This window comes from Camponotus vicinus, unplaced genomic scaffold (assembly GCF_025532165.1).
Source record: "Camponotus vicinus isolate PSW18456_S1 unplaced genomic scaffold, iyCamVici1.0 SCAF_1, whole genome shotgun sequence".
In the NCBI taxonomy this organism is placed as follows: domain Eukaryota; kingdom Metazoa; phylum Arthropoda; class Insecta; order Hymenoptera; family Formicidae; genus Camponotus; species Camponotus vicinus.
Genome location: NW_028141945.1, coordinates 19,941,520 through 19,956,503, shown reverse-complemented (window position 1 = coordinate 19,956,503; position 14,984 = coordinate 19,941,520). Strand labels below are relative to the sequence as shown.

Below are 14,984 nucleotides of genomic sequence, written 5' to 3'. Positions count from 1 at the left end.
TCTATACAAGATTTAAATTTTCTGGCAGTTTCTGTATTTTATTTTAAATATATAAGTGGCACACTTTAAGAATTTTCATTATAAAAAATAAGAAGAAAATAATTTTTTAGGTGTTAGGCTTCGAAAAAAAGGATTATCTCACGAAAACATGCTTAAAAGTATGTTAAAAATTTAAAAATAAAACGAATTGAGAGAAAAATATTTTGTATGATGGAGTTATATACTTCCCAAAAATACTCTCCGAATTTCAATAAATTTTGAGAAAGCAATTTTTGTATTTCAAGACTAATCATTTCAGGAGATTTTCAATTTTAAAGATTAGTTTTAAACATTTTAAACATTGCATTTCAAATCAAATTTGATTTCTATTTCTATTTGAGCGAGAGCAAACATAAATCATTTGGTATCTTTGTAATGTAATTTGTTGGAACCAGAAGTTCAGCTCTTTACCTCAAATTTACTCATTTCTTTTTATATGACGGTGCAATGCTTTGATATGCGTGAGTCTCTGAACTATAATCCTTCCAATAAGAAAGATCTACTTGTGGGAGGTCATCGCATCTCCTAAGTGGATTCCTGAAATTGATCTTTATTGAAGCAACTTATCTTGGGAGTGATTGTTGCATAAAAATTGATTCAAATTAAAATGGCAAAAATTAAATAAAGTAAATCAATAAATACAATCAAATAAAATAAATTAAATTAAATTAAATTAAATTAAATTAAATAAATAAAATAAATCAATTAAACTTACTCCTTGGAGACTTGGGCGAATCCGAATCTTTGCATATTCTGGATATTGTCTCCATTATCGCAGAGCAATCGCGATATACTTGACTTACGCAACTCGTTCAATTGTTCTGTGATATAAAGAAGAATAATCTTTATATTACAAATAATTAATATAAAATTATTAATTTTAAAATTAAAATAAAATTATTAATTTTATATTAAATATTTAATTTATATTTTTTTATTTAATTAGTCTTTATGCAAAAATTAATATCTTATATTGTGCGATAAAACTTATATATTTATTATTGTGATTCACTTTATTAACGTACCTAAAGTAAATGCTATCTTTGGATCTCCGGTCTCGAACCAGTAACGATCACCGATTCGGGTTTGTTGAAACTGTCTTAACATGATGCACAGAAACGTTGGACCCGCCAGCGTCCCGCTTACGTGTCTTTCCAAAGCCCCGCCGACAGTCAATTCGATGTCATCCGGACTAGCGTACAATAAGGAAAGTTTTTGTATGTTCTAAAAATTAGAAATTTACTTTCAGTTTAGAAAACATTTGATTGACATTTTAGAAAGCATTTGAATATCTTGATTATCGAAAAGATGTATGCTTCATTTACCGAAGCAGATATGAGATCGTCAAAATCCTCAAAAATTTTCGCTCGTGATAATCCGCAGTATTCGCGATAATCGTTGTAGGAAGCGAGTCCGTGATCGCGATCCCTTTGTATGTCTGTCGCTCGTAAATCAGACCCGAAGGGTCTTCCTCTTCGGAACAAGAATTGTGTGATCTGCAAACAAGATTACTATTATTAAGAAAAAAAATTTTATTAAACGGAATATTTTCTCCTCGATGACACATGCATTTTTATTTTGAATAATATTTATGACTTATTTGCACTTTTAAATTCTTTTCTTGTCATCGATTTTAATTCTATTTTATGAATACCTCTTTGTCGAAAAACTCATCGGTATTACTTTGCGGTTGATAAGCCAAACCTCTGGTTAAATCGTCCAGATTGTTGCCCCTTTCTATGATAGCAGGTCTGTTGAAGTGATCGCTCAGTCTCAAACTAGAGAAGGGGGAATATTGTCGACTTTCCGTCACTAATCTATCAAACAAAATTTTATTTCAAAAATTAAATTTTATTTTATTAAATATCAAATTAAATAATAAATCGAAATAAAATAAAATTTAATTGAATTAATTTTTATTTTATTTCGATTTGTATGTTTGCAATAAGTTTATTTTACAAATTTATCATTTTCATATTTATTCGATCAATTTCGGAGCAAATTGAAAATACTCGATCGCACAAATAATTCATAAAAGAAAATTGATTCAGATTAAATTAAAAATTGATTCAGACTAAATTAAAAAATAAAGTATATTTTTAATTCATGATTCGATTTAACAATGCATATAAAATTAAATAAATTTTATTACACTATCATAATATGCATATAATCGATATAATTGATGTGATATAGTATTTAATATCAAATAAACTTTTAGTATTTTGAAACAACGAGAGTTAATAAAAGTTATTAAATACTTACTTAAGATTGCCAACAATATTCGTATGGAAATATCTAAAAGCTGCATTTGCGTGTTCGTTTAAAGTGTTAGTAATGACCGTTTCGTCGTAATCATTTACGTAATCCTTAGTATCATACACGATTTTGTTTTGATAGACTTGTGCACTACCTGCAATATTAATTATTACTAATATTGCAATCTAAATATATAACAATAACAATATATAATATATAAAAAATAAATAATAAATTACAAAATAATAAATAATAAATAAATAAATAAATAAATAAATAAAACAATAAATAAATAATATATAAATATAAACAATAAATAAATAATAAATAAAATAGCTAACAGTGTATGAAAAAAAAATAAAATGTATATTTTCAAGTCAGATTTTTGTATCATATTTTCGAGATAAACAAGACTTATTTCAATTTTTGATAAAAATTAATTCAACAAATTTAATACGAAAAAAGGCTCAAGGCTAAATCGTACCTAAGAAAATCGGCAGCCATTCGTAATATGCAATATTTTGATGTTCAGCGATTATGATTCGACGTGTTTCTTGAAATATTGTTTCATCGGACCAAGAAGGATTCAATTGCGCCAAATAATCGGCAACGCGATTGTGTTCCCTGAGCAATATAATTTGTAGAATCGTCAGTTGAGGATTCTGATTCACTCGCGAATCACCTGAAAAGAAAAAAAATTATTGCCTCACTTTTACTCGAGTCTTTCCCAAAAGCAATGCGAGTGTCCGTTACATTCGCAGTGTAAAAAATTGAATGTGTCGTGAAGAAATAGGTATCTGTCGATCAAGATGCACGCGAACGTGCGTTTATTCTCACCAGCAACGTAGCATGTCTCGAATTCGTATATCGTGTCGCAAGTGGCGGATTTATTAGATGCCGATGGTGGAAATTCCCTGTTATTTTTCAACTCCACATTTAATCGTCCACCGAAACCAGCTCGCAAACTAGCCGCGATCTCATCGTTGGACCCGTAGACAAGCGAAAGGTCCAAATACTGACTGACGGTGTTCAGCTGGAAAACGTTGCATGAGCAAGTAAATTAAGCGAATAAATTAACTTTCTTTTGTTGAAAAAACCCTTGAGTTATATTCGAGTATATATGTAATATTCAAATATATCGATTACTTATTATTCATATAAACACGATAAAGGTAGAGACAGAATTCGAGAAGGAAGAATGGTTTAGAAAAATTCTAATCGCGGACAAAGACAGGAAAGCCTAGAAAGAATGTCAAGTTCGCGTAACATAAGGACACTTAATTATTGATCGTATTCTAGTTTTCTTCAGTTTTCTCTACCGCACGTAAATGAACATGATATAATGAATGGACGAGATGCAAGTGGGAAACCTGTTCTGCCGGCTTGTACGAAGACGAACAGCCACGATCAAGGTCGGTCGTACTACGGACAAAGTTCATGCACTGCATGGGCGTCTTGCTGTACACTGGGTCATCATCAGGTATAATTATCGGGTAACACTTGGACTTCGTCGTCCAGCCCGGTGCCAGCTGACCGTTGGTGCAACATCGCGTACCATGTGGTTCTGCGATTAAAGAAGGGAAGTGAATTAACAAAGACTAATTAAGTTGCTGACGCATCCTTTGTGCGTCAGCAACTTAATTAGTCTTTGTTAATTCCCCTGGAAAAAAGCGACACGTACTTGATTGAGTCGTGCCGTCGATCAGGCCCATGTCGTGCGTCATAATCTGCCCGTATTGCATGGCCACCAAGGTCCATATCATGTCTTCGACTTTGACATTAGGGAACAACGTGAAACTGACGGTTCGAGCCAGTGGCAGATCTCCACCGGTGATGGAGCTCGTTGGCGCTCGAATTCCTGTGTTCAATAAATTTTGGGAAATTTTTCTCGGTGAAATTATTGCATCATTCTCATTCACGCGAGAGGTACCGTTATAAATGGTCGTTTTAATCAGCGCGTTGACCAAACTTTAGAAAGTATTCGCATAATTTTTGCAGAAAGTTTTTACGAAGGCACTAGAAAGTGTAGATATAGGCATACACAAAAAAGTTTAATTCAAACCAGTTTTAGAATCATGTATTACGTTACGGTTTAATGCGCAAATTTTATTCAGTATATATTCATGCTTATATCAGAATTTATCTCGATGAAATTTATTTATTGGCTGCTACTTTAATTCCGAAATAAATTTATTGCCAAAAATGATCGCTGATCGAGTCAATCTGATTACCAGGCTCATTAATATAAGAAATGTAACAGCGATAACATAATAATAAAAGATTTCTCAAAAGTAATACTATATAAAATTAAAACTTTCTAAAATAATTAAGTATCAAAAGAATGAATTTCAAGATTTAAAAAAAAATTTCCTATTTTTGTTCTTAATTTATATTCCCATTTTTATAAAGCAGCTGTTTTTAATTTATTTTACAGGAAGACGTTTTGATTATTATTTTCGATTTTTTGATTATATTTATAATTTTTATAATTATAATTTTGATTTATTATTTTATTATAATTTTGATTTATTATTTTAATTTTTATTATTTTATCGAAACTGTAATTTGGAAAACAGCAATGAGGGAGATAACAGAAAGACATTTTTTAAAAGACTTTATTGGATATATGTAAAACATTAATGCAAAGTTTGATCTTTCCCATTGAATTAAATTGCTATATATCACAATCACTTTTATATCATGCTCCGGTTACGGCACTTCGTTCAAATGCGAGCAAAAATTGCAAATGAGTGAGTGTCTATCTTTTTGTTCACACTTAGGAATTATTTGTATACCGTTCGCAAAGTCAAATCGACCGTGACAAATAATGTGAGTATTGTGTCAGCGCAACGAATGAGAATTGATTTTATTTAATGTTACAAGAGCCTAGTGCAAACCTTTATTCCCACTATCGGTTGGAAATCTTAGCAAATTATCATTTAAAGTATTTCTAGTAACGTATTTCTTTTCATTATCGCCATTATCTTACTTTATTATTTATTATTTATTTTATTATTCTATTTTTTATTTTATTATTTTCTATTATTTATTCTATTATTTTTTTCTATTATTTATTAATTTAATTCTATTATTTATTTTATTATTTTATTATTCTTACTTGTGATTGGATTATATGATCACTCTCGAAAAAATAATTAACACAAATCTTTTCTCGTTGCAAACTTTTTATAAAATAATTAATTATTAATTTTTTAATTTAAATTTTAAATTTTTTAAATTTAAAGATACACAAGGCATGTCTTATTACGTTCTTCTGCAATCGATGTTAATAATTAATAATTGAAAAAAAAACATATTTACATATGAAATATGTGATTATTCTCACCATCGGCATAACGTGGACGTACGAGTCTTCCGTATCTTGTGTTGGCCAGACCCCACGTGGGATTTCTAAGATTATTGCAGGAACCATCGTAGCTTCGATATCGCGAGTGCTGACAGACTTGGGGAAATGTATCGCCGCATTTGATTTGTTGATGAATAATATCGGTCGCGTTTTGGATAAAAGGAAAGCTTGAACAAATATTAAAAGATAATAAAAATAGACATCGCGCTCGCACAAATTGCTTTGTCTATTTGCAAGATTGTGAGTTGACTACTCTTTTCTTTAACTTACGTGGATGTTGGGAAATTTGACGAAGGCGGAAAATATGACAACGGGTTTGTCGAATAGTAAACAGTAGGATGATAACTGCTGAAGATATTTTTGTGAAACGGGCCAAAATACGAAGTTTCTGAACCTTCTAAATCCGAGAGCTTGTCCTCCTCCTCTTCTGAAAATTTTATAAATCGATATGAATTATAAATGACAAATATTACAAATTAATATGAATTAATAAAATTAATATGAATTAATATAATATTTTATAACATTATTAATTTATTAATTTATATTAATAATTATTTTATTATTATAAATTAATAAATGTTGTAAAACATATTTTATGAAAATGCATCTATTTATAACGATTGCCATTATATTAAAATTGTGAAAGAACTGCAATGTCATCGTTACTTTCAATAGTCTAAAATGGTCGTCCTTCATTTTTTGCCGTTAGCGATCAATTCGCTATAAAAGTAAGAGCCCAGTTATATAATTTTCTCACAAAGGACGATAGAATATTTTATTCGCAACAAAGAGAATATTTATCTCGCGCAGACTTTATATCGATAGATCGCCCTCATTTCTCGGCGTAGCATTTTCTTTAATTACTTATCGTACTTATCAGATTTAGCAGCGATCGCTGTCAAGACAATTAACGCATAGATCCATCTAATGATACATAAATCCCAGGAGACTCGTGATTTAAATCGATCCCCGAGCGAGGGAGAACCTTTCACTATTTGACGTCTGAACGTTAAATGTTACACAGACGACAAGATATAATCGGTTCGCCTCTGTATCATGCAGAATGAACTCCTTGTGAATCCTTAACTTATATAAAGATACGATATGGTTTTTTCTCCTTTTAAATTACTCAACCGGATTTTTTTCACGCATCCTCTCAAGAGAATGTCTTCGAATTATCTGGCTAGATCGACGATACAAATGAATCGCGTGAATTATACGGGATTGCGAGATGATAAATAAAAAGGAGAATTTTCGCAACATTTTGTTAATTCGATGTTTAATTAATTTTATGCCGGCGGCGAACTATATTCGTCATGATTCGATTATTTCCTAATAAGTACTCAATTGTGTTCACACAGCAATATAGTCTTTTTCTCAAGTAAAAATCATATTACTTCTATAATAAAAAATATAGAGCAATTTTGATTTATTTAAGAGATTATTTTAATTTAATTATTTAATAATTCATAATAATTATATTATTTTATATTAATAATTTAGTTTATTATTTTTAATAATAATATTTTCAATAATAATAAAATTTATTATTTTTATTAATAATTTAATTATTTTAATTTGACTAATATTTAATATAAATAATTGATATTAATATTAAATATATTTATAATAAGAGTATTTAATATTTAAAATTTAATATCTATTTAACATATTTTTTATTTTAATCTAGTTATTTAATAATTATCTTATTATTTAATAATTTATATAACTAATATTCTAAGATTATAACTTATTATCGTATAATTATAAGAGTATAACTTATCACTCGCACGATTTATTTTAATATTTCATAATATCTGTCATATATATACAAGTATTACGTATGTTTTAATATTAAAAACGCGAATTGAGTTTCATCAAATGTATTTGTTTGTACATTTGCATATATGTGTTAATAAAACAGGACGCACATTATAAGAGCGGTCGGACTATGCCCATGTTTTGCACGCGCATTCCAATTCAATGTGCATACATTTCATGGTTAAATAGCAGAGAGAGATGGAAAACCCTTCTGATTGCTGCTGAGCATATCTCCCGTTTCTATCGCGATTTCTGCGATCGCCGGGCGGACACCTTCTCTCGAAAATGTAACATGCATTGCGGCGGCACACGAGCGCTTTTTTTCTATCTCGCGAGCCATTTCTTGCCATTAAAACTCCCACTTATTGCACAAGGAACGTGCCGCGGTGCACGGTCGCACAGTTTCTCCTTTACCCTGCCCTGTCCCGATTATTATTCCTGTTATTGCTATTAGAGAAAGCAGAGATATTTGAACCAGATTGCCTATATTTCCCGCGTACTTATGTAAAGAATCATGAATGCGGAATTTAAATGCTAAATATCTTCGAACCGGGCCAAATAAGCGAAAAATGTTTATCAAGATTCTTTTAATTGTTTATCAAGATTGTGAAGAAGTGTGCAATCGGCGTTCAATGTTAATAGGAAAAACATTACGTTTGTTACACAAGTCTACTTAAAATTTCATTTCAATAAATTATTAATTTCAGATTTTATAAACCGACTTTTCAAATTATTTGAAAATAATTGAAAATTGCAAAATCGAGCTTAAATAATAAATTTCATGAATTTAAATTTAATCTTCAATTTATATAAGAAGATATATTGTCATTAAAGTACATAATAATCCATCAGATATTTCGTACATTTATCTTTCTTCTCTCGAACCAGAGATCACAATTTTTTGAAAAAAAATATTTGCGAATTCTGTCGCGAATAAATATTTTGCAATAATATAGAAAATTACAAAAATATACCTCGATAAAATTAAAACTTGGAATCACTAAACCGTCGTTAAATTAGCCTAAAAATTTGACGTCGAAGGAAGAAAGAGTGAAATTACCTGCTTGCAATGGAATGTTTTTCTTCGTTGTTGCTGCATCCTTGGTGCTTACGACTGCCAGCAAGCAAGCCTGCATAAGAATTGCGATAAAAAAGCTCGCAAACCAGAAGTCATTTTGGCGCTGCATATCCCTGAAATCAAAATATCAAGGCACATTTAGCTAGATATAATTCTTTATGTAATATTATTCGAAAATTATGCATTGTTTCGTATGTGATCGTCCAGCTAGCATTAGTCTAATTTTTTCTGAAGATAAGTCAGTATCGAAAATATCCGTAATACAATTTCAAGATGAATCACCTTGAATATAAATTAATAATATGTCATGATAATAATGTGTACGAATATTTTAAGTTTCTGTTCTTAAAATCACGCGAAAATGTTACGAAATTATCAAATATTTTTTCAATTTACTATAATTTTGCACGATCTCAAATTAAAATTGTCTCACGAGTCTTTCTAAACAGCTGCTTTTATAGAATGCCCATTGAATAGGCTTGCTTAGGCCCTCATGCATTATTAATGCACTATTAATTTCCGCATATATCGAAAGAGGAAATTGAATTTACGATACAATAAAGCAGATGGCATGAGCACTTTATTGCATTACCTTGAATTTTTATTCTTATGCCGGTAATAGTTTCTGAGACCAAACAGAAGCTATTCTTCCGAGTAAAATCAGGTAAAGAAGAAAAATATTAATATATAAATAAATTTAAATTTTTCTTTTTGGATTATTATTAAAAGTTTTAATGTCTGCAATAAATTTGACAAAAATAACATCGCGAAGAAATCTTCTGGCTTGTAATTTGTTTCTTTCCCTTGCATTGATATTCATCTTGCTGACATTGCGATGTCAAGAACTCAATTTCCCGCTGATGCGTGGAAATCCAACCGCAATATTGCATTCGCTCTCGAATGCAATTTGCGGTATTTTTTCATCTGATTACTGAGACGAGCGTGAATGTTAACAGACGTGCATAGATTAACGTGGCCGGTGCACGCGAGCGGCAAAACAGCGCACGTGGAACGATAGTGCATGAAATCATAGCACGTGTTATTTATTATTTTATTATTGTTCAATGTCAACAAAATTGATGAAATTAATTTCGCAAGTATATCCCTTTGTTGAATTTATCCGAAGAATTTACTCATATCAAGAATTTATTCAATTATAAATCAATTGTATCTTGAGATAATTTATTTGTTGCAATATCTCTCAAGTCACCTAATTACTTCGTATTACAATTAATTATGTTTGAATGATACACTATTCATTAAAATAGCTATCGATTTATCATGTACTAAATTAATTGCGATTTATTGTTGCGCAAGATCGCATGTGCAGCAAGGAATACCGCTCATTATTTGATTTATATCGCGCAAATAGAAACTCTCGATTGCGGCCGTTTTACGTTTCTACAGCGATTACATTGCGATGAATTTTTATCGCGCGGTATATTACAATGTACGTACAATAACATGTTCCTATGCGCATGGAAATGTACGATATACGTTTCGACACGTATAATTAAAAAATGCGGTTCCGCAAGAATAAAAAGAAAACTCCGACATAATTTGACGTCAGGAAATTATCGAGCGTCGAGGTAGAATTAATTAAATGCATTGACGCTTCAACGTGTAATTTGTTATGCGATAATTTGTATCAGTCTTGTCTCTCTTTAGGGGAGAGTTTACGCTACGTTAAAAATTGCGATAGCGTAAAAGTTCCGACACTTTACCAATTTACACTTGATATCAATCATGTATCAAAAATGCATAAAAAATTAGTGACATAAATTATATAAGAGTGACAAATGATGAGACAAAAGTCGGAGATCATGTGTCGCTTTTTTCTCGACACTTTTGTAGCGTGAAATTAATCTATCTTGCAGTGTTTTCGATATAAAAGACATCAACGATCTTAAAATTTAATCAGAACTAATAATTAATTGTGACAATAAGTCCAATAAATTATTTAATGCTACGCATTTTAATTCTTTGACAATAGAATAAATTTCTTTGAAGCTAATTAAAGATCTAAAATTATATTTTTTATCTTGTATATTAAATCTTGTATATTAAGAGAGAGAGAGAGAGAGAGAGAGAGAGAGAAATTTGAATTCATACACAATGTAAGATAAATTATTTATATAATTTTTGTAAAAAGCAAAATATAAAGAGCAGAAATATTATAATTTATTATATTTATAAATTAAAATAAAAATAAAATTGTCTCGAATAATACAAATTAAGATAAATTTATCTTATTATAATTTATAATTCATATATTAATATATATTTTATTATAATATATTAAAATATATAATATTATTTATTATAAGATAATATTATGTATTATAATTTATAATTTAGATTTTTTAAAGATCTTTATATTTAATAATACTTATTTCTCTTATAAAAAAAAAGGATGTTTGCAAGTGTGAAAGTCCATATTAAAATGATACCTGCATTTAAGATTCATTTCACAAATAAATTCAGATTTGATATCGGTGTTTCATGCATTAAACATCCCGGGGATGGAGACATACATCACGTTTCGTTCTCACGTTCGCACATTAGTATACGTTACTTCGCACAAAAATCCATTTAAATTACAGCAGCCCCGGGCGTAAATTGCAATTATATCCCGATTGTACTACGATAACCTTCGCCGAAACGGCGCAAAAAGATTTGCCACTCATTTGCTTTCCCCTTTATTGGCAACAGCCAATTTATTGCACAATTCGCGATAGTCTGTACCCCATCGTTGAAGGTCGTCCGATTTTACCTGCGTCGGTTGCCGAATAGCAACGGTGCCTATTTCCAACCGGATTTTCCTCGTGACTCAACGACTATGAAACGCGAAATATATTTTCTCGACGAATCCCGATAAAGGGAAACACTCATATCCGTTTATGTCACGCGAATTAGACGTGGAAATTTTAATTAGGAATAGTACAAAATGATTCGAATTTTTATATACGCATAATTATTAATATTTAATTATTTTAATATTTAATGTTTAATATTTAATATTTCATATTTCATATTTCATATTTCATATTTAATATTAATATATTTAATATTTAATATTTAATAATTAATATATGTGTTTCTTTTAATAATTAATATATGTGTTGCTTTCTTTATTCATCTATACGTAAAATGAAATGATTATTTTTAATGATTTTAAAATTATTTTTTGAAATAAAATTAGATGTAAGTGGAATCTATAGATACACGAATGATTTCAAGGTGCATACATTTCTGATTAGGAATTATTTTTAAATCCATATAGATGCACTATTGTATTATATTTATTCATAAAGCATTTGTCTAAATAACCGAAATAATATTTAAATAACCGAAGTTGCATAGATATAGATCATGTCACTCGGGCAAGTTTTAAACCTGCAGTAATTATCTGATTAATAGCGCGAGTATGAATTTCGAGTAAGTCATTCGGTCATCGCACGCATGAGGGAACTTGCGTATATTTATATTTAACGAGCAAGAAATTATAAGAGTTTAAAGTTTGAACTGAAGTTAATGTTAACGAGGTGCTTGCGCTACTATTATTCAAGATATATGAAAGTATTGTATAAAGAGTTTGCATAATAGGAAGTCTTATAAAATCGCAATTAAAAAATAAATAGACATATTTAGTATGAAAACGTGATATTAATCAATTTAGTGCTAATTAATTTTTTCGTCTACTTCAAACTTATATGATTACAGTATATTTCTTGTAAGATTCATTCAATAATTAAGAGAAATTCATTATGTATCATAGATATTTTCATTATGTAATATATTACTATGATACGCATATGATCATAATATAATGTAATTTTTTAAATTTTTATTAAATTTTTTATTAAATTTTTTATTAAAATACACAAGACTCATAAAATTATTATTATTAATGTTAACATTTTTTAGATGCAAAGAATCTGTTTTTTTTTTCAATTTTATAAGTAATTATTAATTATAAATAATTAATTTTATAAATAATTATTATTCTTTTTTTCGTACAAGTATCTGAAATCCTTTGTCTATGTAAATGGAAGAGGTAGTTTTAGATATGAATTCGGAAGGTTTTGTTCTACGCATCATGGCACTGTAATGCGGAATTAAAGCACACTGAATACACAATTAGAGTTAATATTTTTAGGTGACAATACTTCCGTAATTATCAACCAGAAGTTGACAATTAAATTGACTAACGCAACCATATTGCGTGAGTATCATATATGGATAATTACAAGCTGCAGGTGACAATTAATTAGATATTCTTCGACGGTACACAATGTTTATAAAAGGAGGTGACAATTACTACACTGTACATGTAATTAACGAAGAACCGTCAGAGATATCCTTTTCTAGTTTTAATCTTTGGCTTCGTAAAACAGTTCAAATAAATATTTTTTCATAAGTGCTTAAAATATATAACATTTTGGAAAAAATTAAATTTAATTAGCATTAAAAGCCATATTTGTCTGAGACATTTTTTTTTAAATGATATTTTAATCCTTTCGCTGCTGTAGGCGCCTTTAGGCGTTTTGAAATTTTGGTTTGTATACCGTTGGCCTTAAGACGTTCAAGTGTTATCACCTACATAATGCTGCTGTCATTTTTAGGCGCCTAGTATTTATATTATCATTATTCAAATATCTTCATACTAGTAGTACGTGACTAGTGATACGCAATGCTCGATAACAAAAAGTTTTGCCGTCACTAAATATGTCTAGATATGGCTCACGCGCATTTTATATTAGACTTTGCTGCAGCGAAAGAATTAAATAACATTATATTTTCAAGGAATATTTTAAAATTCTAAATAAATTTATTAATATGAAAAATACTAATTTAAAAATACATTTCTTATTTTACATTGTTGTAGTATATTCGAAATTTATTAAAATCAGAATACAACACCTCTACATATTTTATTGTAAGAGGTGACTTCAGATGACATGTATTTTTTAAACATGATTATAAAAGAAAAAATTAGGCTATTCTTGTTGAACTTCACCAAAAATTTTTTCTATAATAGAATCATAAAAGTATCAATTTAAAAAGTGCGACAGCTTTCCAAGAATTTTACAAAGAATTTATGTAAATAATAAATTTTTAAAAACTATTACAGTTATATGCGACAAAAATCGAACGCTCACCTGAAATCCCGACAAAATGGCTACCAAGTTAAAAATAATTTGAAATTAATGCAATTTCAGGTTTCAGACGTTAAAAATGAGTGAATTTTATGTTTATTTGTAACAAAATATTAACGTCGATTTATTAAAAATATAACTCACCAAAACTACGCTGATTTCAACCCCCGATTAATACAAAGGATATCGGATGTCCTTACGTTTTGTTCGATTTGGTGTCAGCAGGTAGCAAGTATAATTCGCTTCTTTAGAAACTATTCAAAGAAACGAGTAACTTCTGATTGTTTGCGATACTTGCTGGATAATGTTTCGGCTTTCGGCACGTATTGAGGGGAACAACTGAATGAGTGGCAAATACGAGCCAAACTTTATAAATGACGGGAGAAAGTACAGAGACACTACCCGACAACCCCACGCTACCAAAGGCTCGATTTGATGTGTACCAATCACAAATATAAATGCGTGACTGTGATTCATAATGAGACGATTTTCCTATATATGCAATTATGTCTCACAGATTGCTTTTTGCCTTGAAAGAATTTTAGGAAATTTTTTTTATCTTTAAGCCATTAGAAATGCTTCCATAATTCCTGGATTTATAGTTTTAAAAAATTTCTTAATATTGTGCAATATCTTATATTGTAATTTACATAAAGAATGTATATGAATATAAATTGTTTACTTTTATTGACACTCTGTCTCCATCAAGTCCTAATAAAATCTCGGAAAGAGTAGATTCAATTTATGTACTTTAATCTTTTTCACTGGTTGTCATCTTTTATTTAAGGCAATAATTTACATACAACTTTATAATAAAATCAAATTTGGCTGTATGTAATTGTTCAATCATTTTTTGGCCTTTTACAATATACAAAAAAACGAATCGTTAAATAATTTTCTGTTACAACAAAATATCTGAATAAAAGCAATATAACAATATATAATATAATTAAAGGTTTGATGATGAGTCATTTATAAAAATAAGTAATGTAAAGCAGAAACTGAACAGAAAATGATGTAGTTAAAATAATAGATATCATGAGCAATCTATTATTTTAACTACATCTTTTATCGTAATCTCGTTAAACTAACATTAATATTCAGTTTATACTTTAATATATTCTCATATACTAGCGCATTAATTCTCTAATTATCTTCGAATGTAAAGGAGAATTGTTACACATAATTGCATATACATAAAATTAAGCAACTATGGAAATATCTCAATATCTGCATCTATTACAAAACACGCAGGCAT

General features: G+C 29.3%; 1 protein-coding gene across 3 annotated transcripts; it reads right to left on the bottom strand.

Moving 5' to 3' along the window:
- Positions 1 to 11: 11 nt before the first annotated feature.
- LOC145959375 (peroxidase) lies at positions 12 to 14,684 on the bottom strand. Of its 3 annotated transcripts, none has more exons than XM_083078171.1 (14): positions 13,871 to 14,684; positions 8,550 to 8,680; positions 5,936 to 6,092; positions 5,645 to 5,832; positions 3,980 to 4,156; positions 3,669 to 3,862; positions 3,136 to 3,331; positions 2,783 to 2,980; positions 2,305 to 2,452; positions 1,694 to 1,856; positions 1,365 to 1,535; positions 1,065 to 1,263; positions 755 to 860; positions 12 to 576 (listed from the first exon to the last, which is right to left on the bottom strand). In XM_083078171.1, exons 2-14 carry the CDS (start codon positions 8,674 to 8,676, stop codon positions 462 to 464), a joined length of 2,139 nt encoding a protein of 712 aa, XP_082934297.1. In that variant the 5' UTR covers positions 8,677 to 8,680; positions 13,871 to 14,684; the 3' UTR covers positions 12 to 461. The 3 variants fall into 3 exon arrangements, with proteins under 3 accessions (XP_082934297.1, XP_082934299.1, XP_082934298.1); XM_083078173.1 differs by lacking the exon at positions 13,871 to 14,684 and adding an exon at positions 8,964 to 8,990; XM_083078172.1 differs by lacking the exon at positions 13,871 to 14,684 and adding an exon at positions 8,850 to 8,961.
- Positions 14,685 to 14,984: the final 300 nt, after the last annotated feature.